The 14854-nt window shown below is 50.5% G+C and overlaps 1 protein-coding gene across 1 annotated transcript in view; it reads left to right on the top strand.

The window, feature by feature from the left end:
- RASIP1 (Ras interacting protein 1) overlaps positions 1–14854 on the top strand; it is a 298155-nt gene that overhangs the window by 138479 nt on the left and 144822 nt on the right. The window contains exon 4 of the mRNA XM_085616531.1: positions 8210–8601. Coding sequence (XP_085472657.1) covers positions 8210–8601 — 392 coding nt within the window. The remainder of the gene's footprint in view (positions 1–8209; positions 8602–14854) is intronic.

The raw sequence follows: 14854 nt of genomic DNA, 5'->3' as shown, positions 1-14854 counted from the left end.
TGTACTTGGTCTCCGCTCCAGGATAGCCAAATAGATGAAGAAGGCAACCAAAAACCTGGAGGCCAGCCAAGAATTACAAAAAACTTGGCAAGACCAAAAGGCTGTGCTGACTGTGTACCAGCCAGGACAGAAAGTGTGGGTGTTGGAGCCTGTGGCTCCAGCAGCCCTCCAAGACAAATGGAGTGGCCCCCACACCATTGTTGAGCAAAAGGGAGAAGTCACCTATCTGGTGAATCTTGGAACTCCCAGGAGCCCCCTGAGGGTGCTCCATGTCAACCGATTGAAACCATATGTTGACAGGGCTGACATGGGCTTGCTCATGGCAACTGATGAGGAAAAGGAGGAGGAGAGGGACCCTCTCCCTGACCTGCTCTCACAGAACCCTGATGATGGGTCAGTAGATGGTGTTGCTTTGGCAAGCAGCCTCACTGACCATCAGCAAACTGAATGCAGACAAGTTCTGCAACAGTACAGACATATGTTTAACCTGACCCCTAGTCAGACTACCTGGCGCACCCATGAGGCGGACACTGGGGACAGTCTGCCTGTCAAGAGTAAAATCTACAGGCAACCTGACCATGTCAGGGACTGTATCAGGACTGAAGTCCAGAAAATGTTAGAATTAGGTGTGATTGAGCCTTCAGATAGCCCTTGGGCTAGCCCAGTAGTCCTAGTACCCAAACCTCATACCCAGGGTGGTAAGAAATAATTGAGGTTTTGTGTAGACTACAGAGGCCTCAATGCAGTCACCAGGACTGGTGCCTTTCCCATACCAAGGGCAGATGAGCTGATTGATGCTTTGGCCTCAGCCAAGTACCTGAGTACATTTGACCTAACAGCTGGCTACTGGCAGATCAGGTTAGCTGATGATGCAAAAGCCAAAACAGCATTTTCGACCCCTAGTGGGCACTACCACTTTGTGGTGATGCCATTTGGATTGAAAAATGCACCTGCCACTTTTCAGAGGTTGGTGAACAAAGTTCTGGCAGGGATGGAAACTTATTGCTCAGCTTATCTAGATGATATTGCTGTCTTTAGCTCCTCCTGGCAGGATCACCTGGTCCACCTCAGAAATGTTTTGGAGGGCCTGCAGAAAGCAGGCCTCACTATCAAGGCCACTAAGTGCCAGATAGGGCAGAGTCAGGTTGTGTACCTAGGCCAGGGCCAGGTTCAGCCTTTACAGAGCAAAATCCAAACCATCACGGAATGGGTTGCTCCAACCACCCAGACACAGGTGAGAGCCTTTTTTTTAGGCCTGACTGGGTATTTATAGGAGGTTTGTAAAGGGATATGGATCTATAGTGACCACCTTGAATGATCTTACCTCAAAGAAAATGCCAAAAAGGTTCAGTGGACAGCTAGCTGTCAGAAGGCATTTGAAGACCTAAAGCAGGCCATGTGCACTGCTCCCATCTTACAGAGTCCAGACTACACCAAAAAGTTCATTGTCCAAACAGATGCTTCTGAGCTGGGTGTGGGAGCTGTACTGTCTCAACTGAATGATGAAGGTCAAGACCAGCCAGCAGCTTTTTTTAGCTGAAGGCTGACCCCTAGAGAGAAACGTTGGTCAGCTATAGAGAGGGAGGCCTTTGCTGTGGTGAGGGCCCTGAAGAAGCTGAGGCCATACTTGTTTGGCACTCACTTCATAGTTTAGACTGACCACAAGCCCCTCCTATGGCTTAAACAGATGAAAGGTGAAAACCAAAACCTTTTAAGGTGGTCCATTTCCCTACAGGGGATGGACTATACAGTGGAACATAGACCTGGGACCCCACATGCCAATGCAGATGGACTCTCAAGGTATTTCCACTTAGAACACGAAGACTCAACTGGTCAAGGTCAGTTTAGTGTCCCTGCGTTGGGGGGGGGGGGTTGTGTAGGAGAGTAGGATCTGCCTCTTATGTTGCCCCCACTTTTGTTTCTGATGTTTACACTGGTTTCCGGCTATAGTCTGGCTGGGACCCTGCTAATCAGGGCCCCAGCCTCTCTGTTCTCTCTAAACAACATGGAGTGCATATTAGGTGCACTAGTGATTGGATACTGTGGTGCCTTATGAGTCCCTAGTATATGGTACCTTAGGTACCAAGGGCATAGGTACTTCACAGGCCTACCAGGGGCTGAAGCATGTATTATGCCACCCCTGGGAAGCAGACTAAATCTGACACCACAGGCCTGCTACAGCAGCCTGAGTGAAGTAGTGTTAGCACTCCTCACTGAGATATAGGTTCACTATATCTCTCCCTGCACACACATTTAAACCTATCAGTGACCCCTAAGGCAGGCCCTATCAATCCTGAGGGCAGGGTGCTTGGTTTCCATGTGAGGGGGTGCCTCTGCCTGAGCACGGCCCCTCTGCAGCTCTCAGAGTCCATTCTCTGGGGCTGTTTGTGAATGCGGTCAAACCATATACTCTTAAGTGCATTATAACCTTGCGGTAAATGCTAACTTTGAGATGGCTGCATCAAAACATGTTGTGTTTGGTGTCAAACGCTTTGGAATCATACCCCACACCAGTAACTGGTGTGGGAGTATGATCCCACCCTTCTAAAGGGATAGACATGTACCTACTGTGGAAACACGGTGGAATCCTGAAGAGCCCTGGCATCACAAAATGGATGCCACCAGTCACAGACACTAGGCTGCCCCCCTGCTGATGACCGAAACTCGCAGTGGAGGAGGCCCAACAATAGGCATTCTGTCACAGGGAGGTGTGACCACCTCCCGGACAGGGTTTAGTGTGTTGGGACTGGGTGGGTGCACTCATAGGGTGCTTTGAAGTCCTGCACTGGGGCAGCAGTAGGCTCCTCTGTGCATACACCGGTTCAAACCGGCTCAGGGGCTACCTGCTCCTGTTCTGGCACGAAACTGGACAAAGGGAAGTGGGTGTAGCCACCCACTCCCCTAACCCTCCCATAGGTGGGGTCATAGAGCTAGTCCCTCCCTTACTTTCAGATTGCAAACTAGATTTCCCTGGACAACGCTCTGAAGAAGAATCCTGGACCTTCGACGTTCCATTACCTCTGTAAGACGGAAGACTCTCCCTTGGAGTCAAGGAGTGACTCCCCTGCTTGGCAGGCACCAAATCTTGCAATCAACGGTCGCAAACATTCCCGCTCCTTCCAGAGTCCGAAGTCCCTGCAGCCCAGGAAGAGGATTTCCTGACTTCTCCAAGGCCATCATGAGTCCCCAGCGGCGCTGAGGCAAGTGGACCCCACGAGTGACGAGGAACCGCAATCCCTGGGTACCATGCACTATTTTCGAGTGCAACCCCTTCACGACGTTCTACGAACTTGTGCATTGGACCACGTGTGGTCCAAGCCTCCAGCAAGAATCCCTCCGGAGATCAGAGGCCTACCCCGTCCCGAGTGACCGTGGGGCCCTGTTGAGTGAATCCTCCCAAGGCGTCTTCGCGATCCCTTGCCGGTTGGCTTGTGGGTCCTCTGAAGACTTTTCTACAGTTCCAAAGGGCTCCCCTGGTTGCTCCAGGCCTGCCCTGACTTACCCTCGCTGGGTGAGTCCCTCAGACCTTGCTGGTCTGCACCGCTGACTTTTTATCCTTTCCACAAGACTTGCTGTTACCAAGGCTTGTTGGCTCCAATCTGGTCACCGACACCTTAGTAAGCTGCAGACTTCGTGGGACACACTGAATCCAGCTCCTGGTCATCGTCGACGCCTCCTGGACCTCGTGGCTGAAGAGTCAAGACACCCGTGGATCACCTGAAATCACCCAACGACTGTGGGCATCCATCTTCCTTGCCCCGGGTCACTGCCAAGTGACTTTGAACACTGTCCCCTCTGCTTTCAGGTCTTCCTTCCTCAGAATCCAGCCTTGGATTCCACCGGACACTTCTCCTGTCTTCACAAGCAGCAAGTCTTCTTTGGCTCCCATTGAAAATGACACCGCGACCCTACAGAAAAAGACACCTATGCACCCGGCTTCCCTGGATGAGGCTCCAGCACTACGGTGCTCCTGTGGGTGTTGGCTCTAGAACGACTTACCCTGTAAGAGACTTGCTTGTAAACTCTCCCGAAATATCCTAAAACTCTTAATTTCCAATCACGACTTGCTCCAATGAAGTCAATAGGGATTCGCGGCTGTGTTCCCACACTGCATGCGTCTCCCGTGGGTCCTTTACTTACCTGCCTTGGGTGGTTTTGTGAGACCCCAGCACTTCTGAAGGCCCTAGGCCTTGTCCGCTTGCAAGTCGTTATCTCTAAGTCTCTTTTTTAGTATATGGTCTGGTACGCCCCTAGGGCCCCAGCCATATTTGTGCTTAATTTATTGTGAAACGTTGATTTATGCATATGTTCCTGACTTCTAATCTCATAGAGATTAGCAGAGAGTTGTTAGTAATAAATACATATATATTTGATATATATACCTGTGTGGTGTCCTTTCATTTAGTGATTCAAGAGATTATAAGGTAAAACAAGCTGCTTTACATTCCTCTAAAGACTTAGCCTGTAGGCTGCTCTCCACAGCTACCACTAGGATAGCGTTCCTGAAAGGTTGTCTTAAACCTACTACCGTAAGAGTCGAATTGTACTGCTGCAAGGTGTCCATTTTAACTAGTGAACAGCATATACCAGGCCAACTTCTCACACTATCCCTTTGTTAATCGATTTCCAGGCTCCAGGCACTTGGTTGCCCGTTACAATGGTGTACATCTTCAGTCACATGTTAGAGGACATAACGGACTTCAATTGGCTAGTTACAGTTATCAGCACTGTGTACATTCTACAACGCCCCAAGTATAAGATCATTTCGTTTGAACTGAGGGGAGATGCATTATGAATCCAGCGCTACCAGTAACAATATCCACTAATTCCATTTTTTTTTTATAATTGGCTGATCTTAACCACAAAGCCTCTTAAAGTACGTTTTTTCAGTTAATTTGAAAAGGTTTGTAAACATAAATGAAGTCTATGACGTGTTAAAGAACATGGTTTGCAAAAGCTTTTTGCTGCGTTGTCGGGTGAGACTTAGGGAACAGTACGTTTATGGTCAGTGCACAGTGAAGGGGGAGGAGGCTGATTTCCTCAAACCTTATTCCATAGGACATGCGCATGCTATGGAGAGCCTTAAGTGTAGCTTTGTACTCCATCGGAAGCCAATCCAGTGCCTGCTAGATGGGTTGAATGTTCTATTTTAATATCCAGGGCAAATCTGGTGATCTGGTCCATGGATGTGGAATTCCTATAGCCCAACACCCAGGATATATTGTTTGGGGTCAAGGGTAACAAGCTTTCATGTGTATTTTGTCCCAAGTAGTCCCAACCCCCTGCAGCACAAACCCTTTGGCTACCAGTTTGCAGTTTCACAGGGCACTGTCTGCAGTTAAGGTAATATTTTTGCCCACATGTTAATGCTGATCAAACTTGTATTTATGGTGCATTAATTGAAGGCCTTTATTATTAGGGTGAGCACTCTAAGTAAATGTTGTAAGCTCCGTCTGCACTACTGACAGTGGTTCTAGTATAAAAATGTGTACACGTTTTTAAAGTTTAGCAATACAAGGCTATGTATATTGCTCCCAGAATGCTCTCTGATTTGATGCAAATAGTTGCAGAAGCTTGAAAGCAAGATTGATGATTCTTTGCTTTCAAAATAAAATATTCATAAAAAAATGAAAGCAGGAAAAACAACATTTTGCTAAACTACTGTAAAATTGCAGATACCATTTCTTTGCTGCATAATTTAGTAACGTCCTGATGGACGCTGGTATTTCCCAAAAATATTCATAATGGAAAATCAGTGTAACCAGTTTCAATAAGATTATGGGAAACAAACATAAAGAAGCATTGGCAAAGCCAGTAGGTCTGAAATTGGTGGTCAGCTTTTTAGGTTTGTCAATGTGTGACTTGTTTTGGCATGGTTTTTGTAAAACCTTATTGGTGTGAGAGCTGCCGCGCCCTCACCGTTATATCAAACATTGGCAAAAGCAAAAGATTTTTTGGTCTAACAAAGCACACACTGCCACTGTAGTTACTGGCACTGAACAAAACTACTTTTTGTACCGATATGCTCCTTCTGAAAGAGCAGAATGCTGTCACTCACAGTGAAGCCAGCTGACACAGAGAGAGACAGAATTTTAATAAACGCAAAAGGTCACGGTCAACGCCAGACCAAATTAGGGGCCCAATTATTAAAGAAAGTCTCAGAAGTGCACCCAAGGTATATGTCCTTGCATTAAGTGCAGCTATACACCTTTTGTGAATTCCCAAGAATTTACAGAAGTAGGACAAGAAATAGTACTCCTAGAAAATGTTTGCAAACTGCATTTTAGCATGAGCAAATATGCATGTTTAGAATTGCTCATGCAAAAATTTGAGTGTTTGAAAGTTGTCTTTCCCTCCACCCACTTTTTTCCCAACTCTTGAAGAAGGTTTACGTCTGCCATTGTCGGGAGTAAATTTCCAACATTTCTCAGTATGGGAAAAGATTTGAGAATAGTTGTTGAAAACCCTTAAAACATGCAAGTTAGTAGGTTTGCACAGACTCAAAAGGGCATTCTAATCCTAGAACTATTGCTTACCACTACCTTCAGCCCCAGTATGTAGATCTGCGGAAACGTGGCAACATAAGGGGATTGCAAGTATTCAAACACTACTATGAGCCCTGGCATAATCAGAGAGGCTATAACGGAGCTCTTATATAATGAGATTGCTGCCATAATTTGTCACAGCACTACATGGCACCAAAGGGGCAAGTGGATTTTGTTTCAGGACAAGTAGATTTATGAAGCAACCTGCGCCATGGACAATTAGATATTTAATTAAATTCCACACCCCTGTGGTCATATACTTGCTGATAAGTTGATCAGTTTTAAAAGGCATGTGTAGAAGATTTATTGTTTGTCCAGAAATGGAGTAATGCTGGATGTGATCAACTCAATCCAGTGATCGGTGTGTTGGATATGGAAGAGCTTATGGAGAAATCATACTCTACAGCTCACTATGTGAAATCAAAGCGACACCATAAAGTGCCTCATTTAGTCAGTCATTCACATAACACAGAGCTCTATTTTTCACTGTGCTGCAGGATACTGTAAACTTGGTGTGTTGAGATGACTTATGTGTTCTTGGGCGTATAGTCAATAATTAGCTATTCTAATTCTCTCCTGATCTGATCTTGTCTCTCTTCCATCTTCTATTTTCTCAACGTCTCTCCCAAACTCCTTATTCCCAATCCATACCAGAACCTTTTCAGTTTCTTCCCCGACTCCGAAAGACCCCTCATTCTTGCTAATTTGTTTATATCTCTCTGTGCTCGGCAGCCCAATACCGCTTTTCTCACATATTTTCTCTGTTAGTTGTTCTGCATCTATCTCTCTCTTTGTTCACTCATCATTGTTATTTCTCCCTTCCTCTTTCTTGGTTTCTCACTCCCATTTCCCACTATTCTTCTGTCACTCTGTTTTAGTCTCATTTTTCCTCACCCCCTGCTATTTCTTTTTTCCTGATGTATTTTATTTCTGTTGCCCTGTTTTTCTGGGGGAGGGTGGGAGGGGGGGGGGGGGTGGTTCCCTGGCTTCCCACAGCATCTGTTTTCCTGCCCCCACAAAATCTATGCCTACAGTTCTCTTTCACTTTGTTCTCTTTCCTGCTCTTTCCCTCCAATGCCGTCTTTTTCTGTCGCAGTGTTTCCCCACCAATTTTCTGTTTGTCTTTGTCTTCTTTTATCTTTATAACTGATGCTTGCTTCCCTGTTCTCTTGGCCTCTTTTTCACGCCAACTGGTCTTTCTCCTTCATCCTTTCTCTCCTGACTTCTTCTAGCTGATGTACTGTTTTCTTCTGATCGATTTTCTCTGTGCTGCACATGCTCCTGTGTGTCTTTCCTCTTGACTGCAATACTGAAAGCAATCCTTTTTTTTAAATTCTTCTGTCATCTTTTATTCTTTTTAAAAATTTTGGGAGACTGTTGTCTGTCTTTTCACTGACCTCTTACACTCCATCGCTTCTTTCTCTTCTTACATTCATCCAAGATACCTTTTTAGCCCCTGATCACAACCTTTCTCACAAGCGAATTCCTCCTAATTTTCTCGTTGTTTCCTTCTCTATGTCTTACTCGCTGTCATTTTTCATTATCCTGCTTATTTTTCATCCTTCCCCTAATGGATCTGTTTTTTCCTGCCCCTTTCTATTTGTTTATTGTTACTGCACACCTGATTTTGACTGCTTTTCATTTACTTCTTTCCACCCTCACAGGTATCAATGCACAGGCCCGGCGGCTTCAAAAAAGCCGTTCTCGTGCTGCTTCTGGTGGCAACACCCCGGTAAGAGACCGCGAAGATAGGCTTTCGCTGCGGCGCAGCATCAGTGACATGAACCTCAACACCAAGAAACGTCGGGACCGCAAGAATGTCAAGAGCATGGTGGCCAATGAGGATGATGACACAGGTCACGGCACAGAGCCCATCCTCCCAGATGGGAACCCTGACATGCAGACCTCTGTCGACAGCGGCATACGTTCTGGCAACGCTGACGATGTTTTAGAGCCCGTGGACACTGGTGACCTGGAGCGCATGTCCCAATGCCTGATCCAGCCACCTACAGAGTTCCCCTACTTCCTGCTGCTACAAGGCTACAATGAAAAGCAGGTGAGTGCCAGGGGAACCTACGTATGTCTTAGAATTTATAACAAACAAGCTGGTGTGGGAGGTTTGCTACTTATCAAGAAAAGGCAGGTATGTTAGTCAACATCTATTGCAACAAGTCAAGGCCCATCAAACTTTTTGTAGGTCTGAAAAAAATGGAGGTCTGTTTGTAAATGACTCATGCCTGAGCTCCTCATACAATGAGGGTGGGTCCCCCTACTCTTTTTGGGCAATGTGACCTTTTCAGCCTGTAAGCAGAACATTCTACCACATTGGTGATACTGGCTGGAGGGTTACTGTCTCATGTTGAGGCCCAGGTCCTATCTTGGCGAATCCTGCAAACATAAACAACACTATAACTAAGTTGCCCTTAACTAAGAATCAAGTAAACACCTATGGGCTCTAACTAAAGTACCATTTCGAAGTCTTTCAATGTAGCTTCAATGGAGTACACAATCCTGAACCACCCGGCAAAGCACATCAAATAACAAAAAGGAACTGCTTACCAAGACAGCAATTTCTGATACTGTACTTCAACGCCTCTAGCTGGATTAATACTTTACAAGGAGTCTGATGGTGTTTGAGTCTAAAGCGTGTGCATAACACTGTCTATAGTTCTAAGCATACGTCTGAAGAGCAGGAACACTCGCTTGCTGAGTTTTACGGCACCCGACAGTGTGGTCCACAGAATATTTTTCACTACCATTAGTGCAAGAAAGTCAAAGCACTTCCTTTTCTCCGTAAGCTACCACACACGTCTTCCTGCTTTGTAGACTGCATTCTTCACATCCTACCCCCCTTGCTCATAGGCTACCACTTTTCCATAACTTACAGAGCCCAACAGGATTCAGCCGCATTATTAGTCCCGCTAAGTCACTGTTCTATCAAGAAATACTTAGAGCGGCAGTAGTTTCAAGGTATATCCTGTATAAAGGCAACTGAGCCATATCATTAAGTTCTTCTATCCTGAAGACCGCATCCTTTTGTAGGTCTCGCCTAGGCAGCGCGCATGCATTGCTCTAGGAGGGCCTTTAGCCATCGTCTGCTCCGTTTCAAGCACACTCGTCCTTGTGGTGGCATCCACCTTGTGGGAGCGAGCAGCTGCGCGCGTGCTAATTGGCCGCTGATCGCTCCCGCAAGGCGGATGCCACCACAAGCACGAGTGTGCTTGAAAATACCTGCTGCTTGTTTGAGTTTCAGCATTAGTCATTCAATGTCATTAAACACAGCGCGGGCCGTGTTTTTTTTTCTTCATTCCCCCCCACTCACTCTCTCTTTTGCTCACACTCTGTGTGTCTCTCTCTCTTTCTCTCTCTTTCTTGCCCAGGTTGCACAGAGACAGCAATTCATCTTACAATTTTCTTTATAACGACAATTAACAATAACCTCAATATAAGGCAGACACTACTGAGCCCTAAAATATCACATTATAAGTTTTCCCTCGTGCACGGCTCTCTCTCCAAAGTCTCCCATCACATTCATTGCATTATGTCTGCATGTTACTTCCTACTACCAGCTGCGGGGCATAAAGCGCATTGAATAACTCAAGCAGTGTCAGTACTTTATCTGGCGCGGGCCACACTTTTTTTTCCATTCCCCCCCCCTCACTCACTCTCTCTTTCGCACTCGTACCACCACCCCCACGTCCACCACCACAACGTCCACCACCACCACCATGTTCACCACATCCACCACCACGTCCACCACCACCATGTCCACCACCATGTCCACCGCCAACACCATCACCACGTCCACCACCACATCCACCGCCACCACCACCACCGCCACGTCCACCACCACCACCATGTCCACCACCACCACCATGTCCACCACCACCACGTCCACCACCACCACGTCCACCACCATCATGTCCACCACCAACATTGTCCACCACCATGTCCACCACCACCATGTCCACCACCACCATGTCCACCATCACCATGTCCACCACCACCACATCCACCACCACCACGTCCACCACCGCCATGTCCACCACCATGTCCACCACCACGTCCACCACCACCATGTCCACCACCACCACGTCCACCACCACCACGTCCATCACGTCCACCACCAACATTGTCCACCACCATGTCCACCACCACCATGTCCACCACCACCCCCACCACATCCACCACCACCACCACGTCCACCACCACCACGTCCACCAGCACCACCACCACATCCACCAAGTCCACCACCACCACGTCCATCACCACTACCACGTCTATCACCACAACCACCACCATGTCCACCACCACTATGTCCACCACCACTACGTCCACCACACCACCACGTCCACACCACCAGGTCCACCACCACCAGGTCCACTGCCACCACCATCATGTCCAACCACCACCATGTCCACCACCACCACCACCACCACATCCACCACCACCACGTCCACCACCACCACATCCACCACCACCACGTCCACCACCACCACATCCACCACCACCACATCCACCACCACCAGCACCACCACCATGTCCACTACCACATTCACCACCACCAAGTCCACCACCACCATGTCCACCACCACCACGTCCACCACCACATCCACCACCAACACGTCCACCACCACGTTAACCACCAACACGTCCACCACTACGTTCACCACCTCCATGTCCACCACCGCCACCAACACGTCCACCACCAACACGTCCACCACCACCACGTCAACCACCACCAGGTCCACCACCACGGCCACCACCGCCACAGCCACATCCACCACCAACACGTCCACCACCACCAGGTCCACATCCACCACCATGTCCACCACCATGTCTACCACCACCAAGTCCACCACCATGTCCACCACATCCACCACCACCACGTGCACCACCACCATGTGCACCACAACCACGTGCACCATTACCACCACATCCATCACCACCTCCACCACCACCACCACCACGTCCACCACAACCACGTCCACCACCACCACCAGGTCCACCACCACCACGTGCACCACCACCACGTCCACCACCAGCACCATCACCACATCCACCACCACCGTGTCCACCACCACCACCCTGTCCAGCACCACCACGTCCCCCCACCACAACGTCCACTACCATGTCCACCACCACCACATCCACCACCACCACATCCATCACCACCACGTTCACCATCACCACGTCCACCACATCCACCACCACGCCCACCACCACCATGTCCACCACCACCACGTCTACCACCACCATGTCCACCACCACCATGTCCACGTCCACCATGACTCTATCCACCACGTCCACCACCATGTCCACCATCACATCCACCACCACCGTGTCCACCACCACCACCCTGTCCAGCACCACCACGTCCCCCCACCACAACGTCCACTACCATGTCCACCCCCACCACATCCACCACCACCACATCCATCACCACCACATTCACCATCACCACGTCCACCACATCCACCACCACGCCCACCACCACCAAATCCACCACCACCAAATCCACCACCACCACGTCCACCACCACCACATTCAGCACCACATCCACCACCACAATGTCCACCACCACCACAATGTCCACCACCACCACAATATCCACCACCACCACAATGTCCACCACCACCACAATGTCCACCACCACTACGTTCAACACCACCACGTTCAACACCACCACATTCAACACCACCACGTTCAACACCACCACGTTCAACACCACCACGTTCAACACTACCACGTTCAACACTACCATGTCCACCACTACCATGTCCACAGCCACCATGTCACCACCACCACATCCACCACCACGTCCAGCACCACCAGGTCCCCCCCCACAATGTCTACTACCATGTCCACCACCACCACATCCACCACCTCCACGTCCACCCACCACCAGTACCATCACCACGTCCACCATCACCACGTCCACCATCACCACATCCACCACAACCACGTTCACCATCACCACTTCCACCACCAGCACATCCACCACCATGTCCACCACCACCTCCACCATCACAACGTCCACCACCACCAAGTCCACCACGTCCACCACCATGTCCACCACCACCACGTCCACATCCACAACCACGTCCACAACCATGTCCACCACCATGTCCTCCCCCATGTCCTCCCCCACCACTTCCACCACCACCATGTCCAACACCACCACGTCCACCACCATGTCCTCCACCACCACGTCCACCACCACCACATTCACCACCATGTCCACCACCACCACTACGTCCACCACCATGTCCACCACCACGTCCACCACCATGTCCACCACCATGTCCATCATCACATCCACCATCACCATGTCCACCATCACCACGCCCACCACCACCATGTCCACCACCACGCCCACCACCACCACGCCCACCACCACCAAGCCCACCACCACCAAGTCCACCACCACCACGTCCACCACCAGCAAAAGGTCCACCACCACGTCTACCACCAGCACAATGTCCACCACCACCACCACATCCACCACCACCACGTTCACCACCACCATGTTCAACACCATCATGTCCACCACAACCACGTTCAACACCATCACCTCCACCACTACCACGTCCTCCACCCCCATGTCCACCACTACCATGCCCACCGCCACCACATCCACCACCACGTCCAACACCACCAGGTCCCCCACCACAACGTCCACTACCATGTCCACAACCACCACGTCCACCATGTCCACCACCACCACGTCCACGTCCACCACCACCACCAGTACCATCACCACGTCCACCATCACCACATTCACCACCACCACATCCACCACAACCACCACAACCACGTTCACCATCACCACTTCCACCATCACCATCACCATGTCCACCACCACCACATCCACCAGCATGTCCACCACCACCACCTCCACCATCATGACATCCACCACCAAGTCCGCCATGTCCACCACCACCATGTCCACCATCACCACGTCCATCACCACGTCCACCATCACCATGTCCACCACCACCACGTCCACCACCACCACGTCCACCACCACCACATCCACCACCACCATGTCCACCACCACCATGTCCACCCCACCACGTCGTCCACCACCACCACGTCCACCACCACCACGTCCACCACCACCACATCCTTCACCACCACCACATCCACCACCACCACCACGTCCACCACCGGGTCCTCCACCACCACGTCCACCACCATGTCAACCATTACCACCATGTCCACCACCACGTCCACCACCACAATGTCCACCACCACGTCCACCACCACCACGTCCACCACCACCACGTCCACCACCACCACATCCACCACTACCACATCCACCATCATGTCCACCAGCACCACATCCACTACATCCACCACCATGTCAACCACCACGACCACGTCCACAACATGCACCACCACCACCACGTCCATAAAGTCCACCACCACGTCCACCCGTACCACATTCACCACCACCACCATGTTCACCACCACCAAGTCCACCACCACCAAGTCTACCACCACCACGTCCACCACCACCACGTCCAACACCACCACGCCCAACACCACCACGTCCAACACCACATCTACCACTACCATGTCCACCATGTCCACCACGTCCACCACCACCACGTCCACCACCACCACGTCCACCACCACCACATCCACCACCACCATGTCCACCACCACCATGTCCACCCCACCACGTCATTCACCACCACCACGTCCTCCACCACCACCACGTCCTCCACCACCACGTCCTTCACCACCACCACATCCACCACCACATCCACCACTAGGTCCTCCACCAGGTCCACTACCACACGTCCACCACCATGTCAACCATTACCACCACGTCCACCACCACAACGTCCACCACCACGTCCACCACAACATCCACCACTTCCACCAGCACCACCACGTCCACAAAGTCCACCACCACGTCCACCCCCACCACATTCACCACTACGTCCACCACCACCATGTTCACCACCACCAAGTCCACCACCACCAAGTCCACCACCACCAAGTCTACCACCACCACCACGTCCACCACCACCACGTCCACCACCACCACGTCCACCATCACCACGCCCAACACCACCACGTCCAATACCACCACGCCCAACACCACCACGTCCAACACCACCACGTCCAACACCACCATGTCCACCACCACATCTACCACTACCATGTCCACCATGTCCACCACCACCATGTCCACCCCACCACGTCGTCCACCACCACCACGTCCACCACCACCACGTCCACCACCACCACATCCTTCACCACCACCACATCCACCACCACCACCACGTCCACCACCG

This window comes from Triturus cristatus, chromosome 7 (assembly GCF_964204655.1).
Source record: "Triturus cristatus chromosome 7, aTriCri1.1, whole genome shotgun sequence".
NCBI classification, from domain to species: domain Eukaryota; kingdom Metazoa; phylum Chordata; class Amphibia; order Caudata; family Salamandridae; genus Triturus; species Triturus cristatus.
This window is presented reverse-complemented; position numbering and strand designations above follow the sequence as displayed.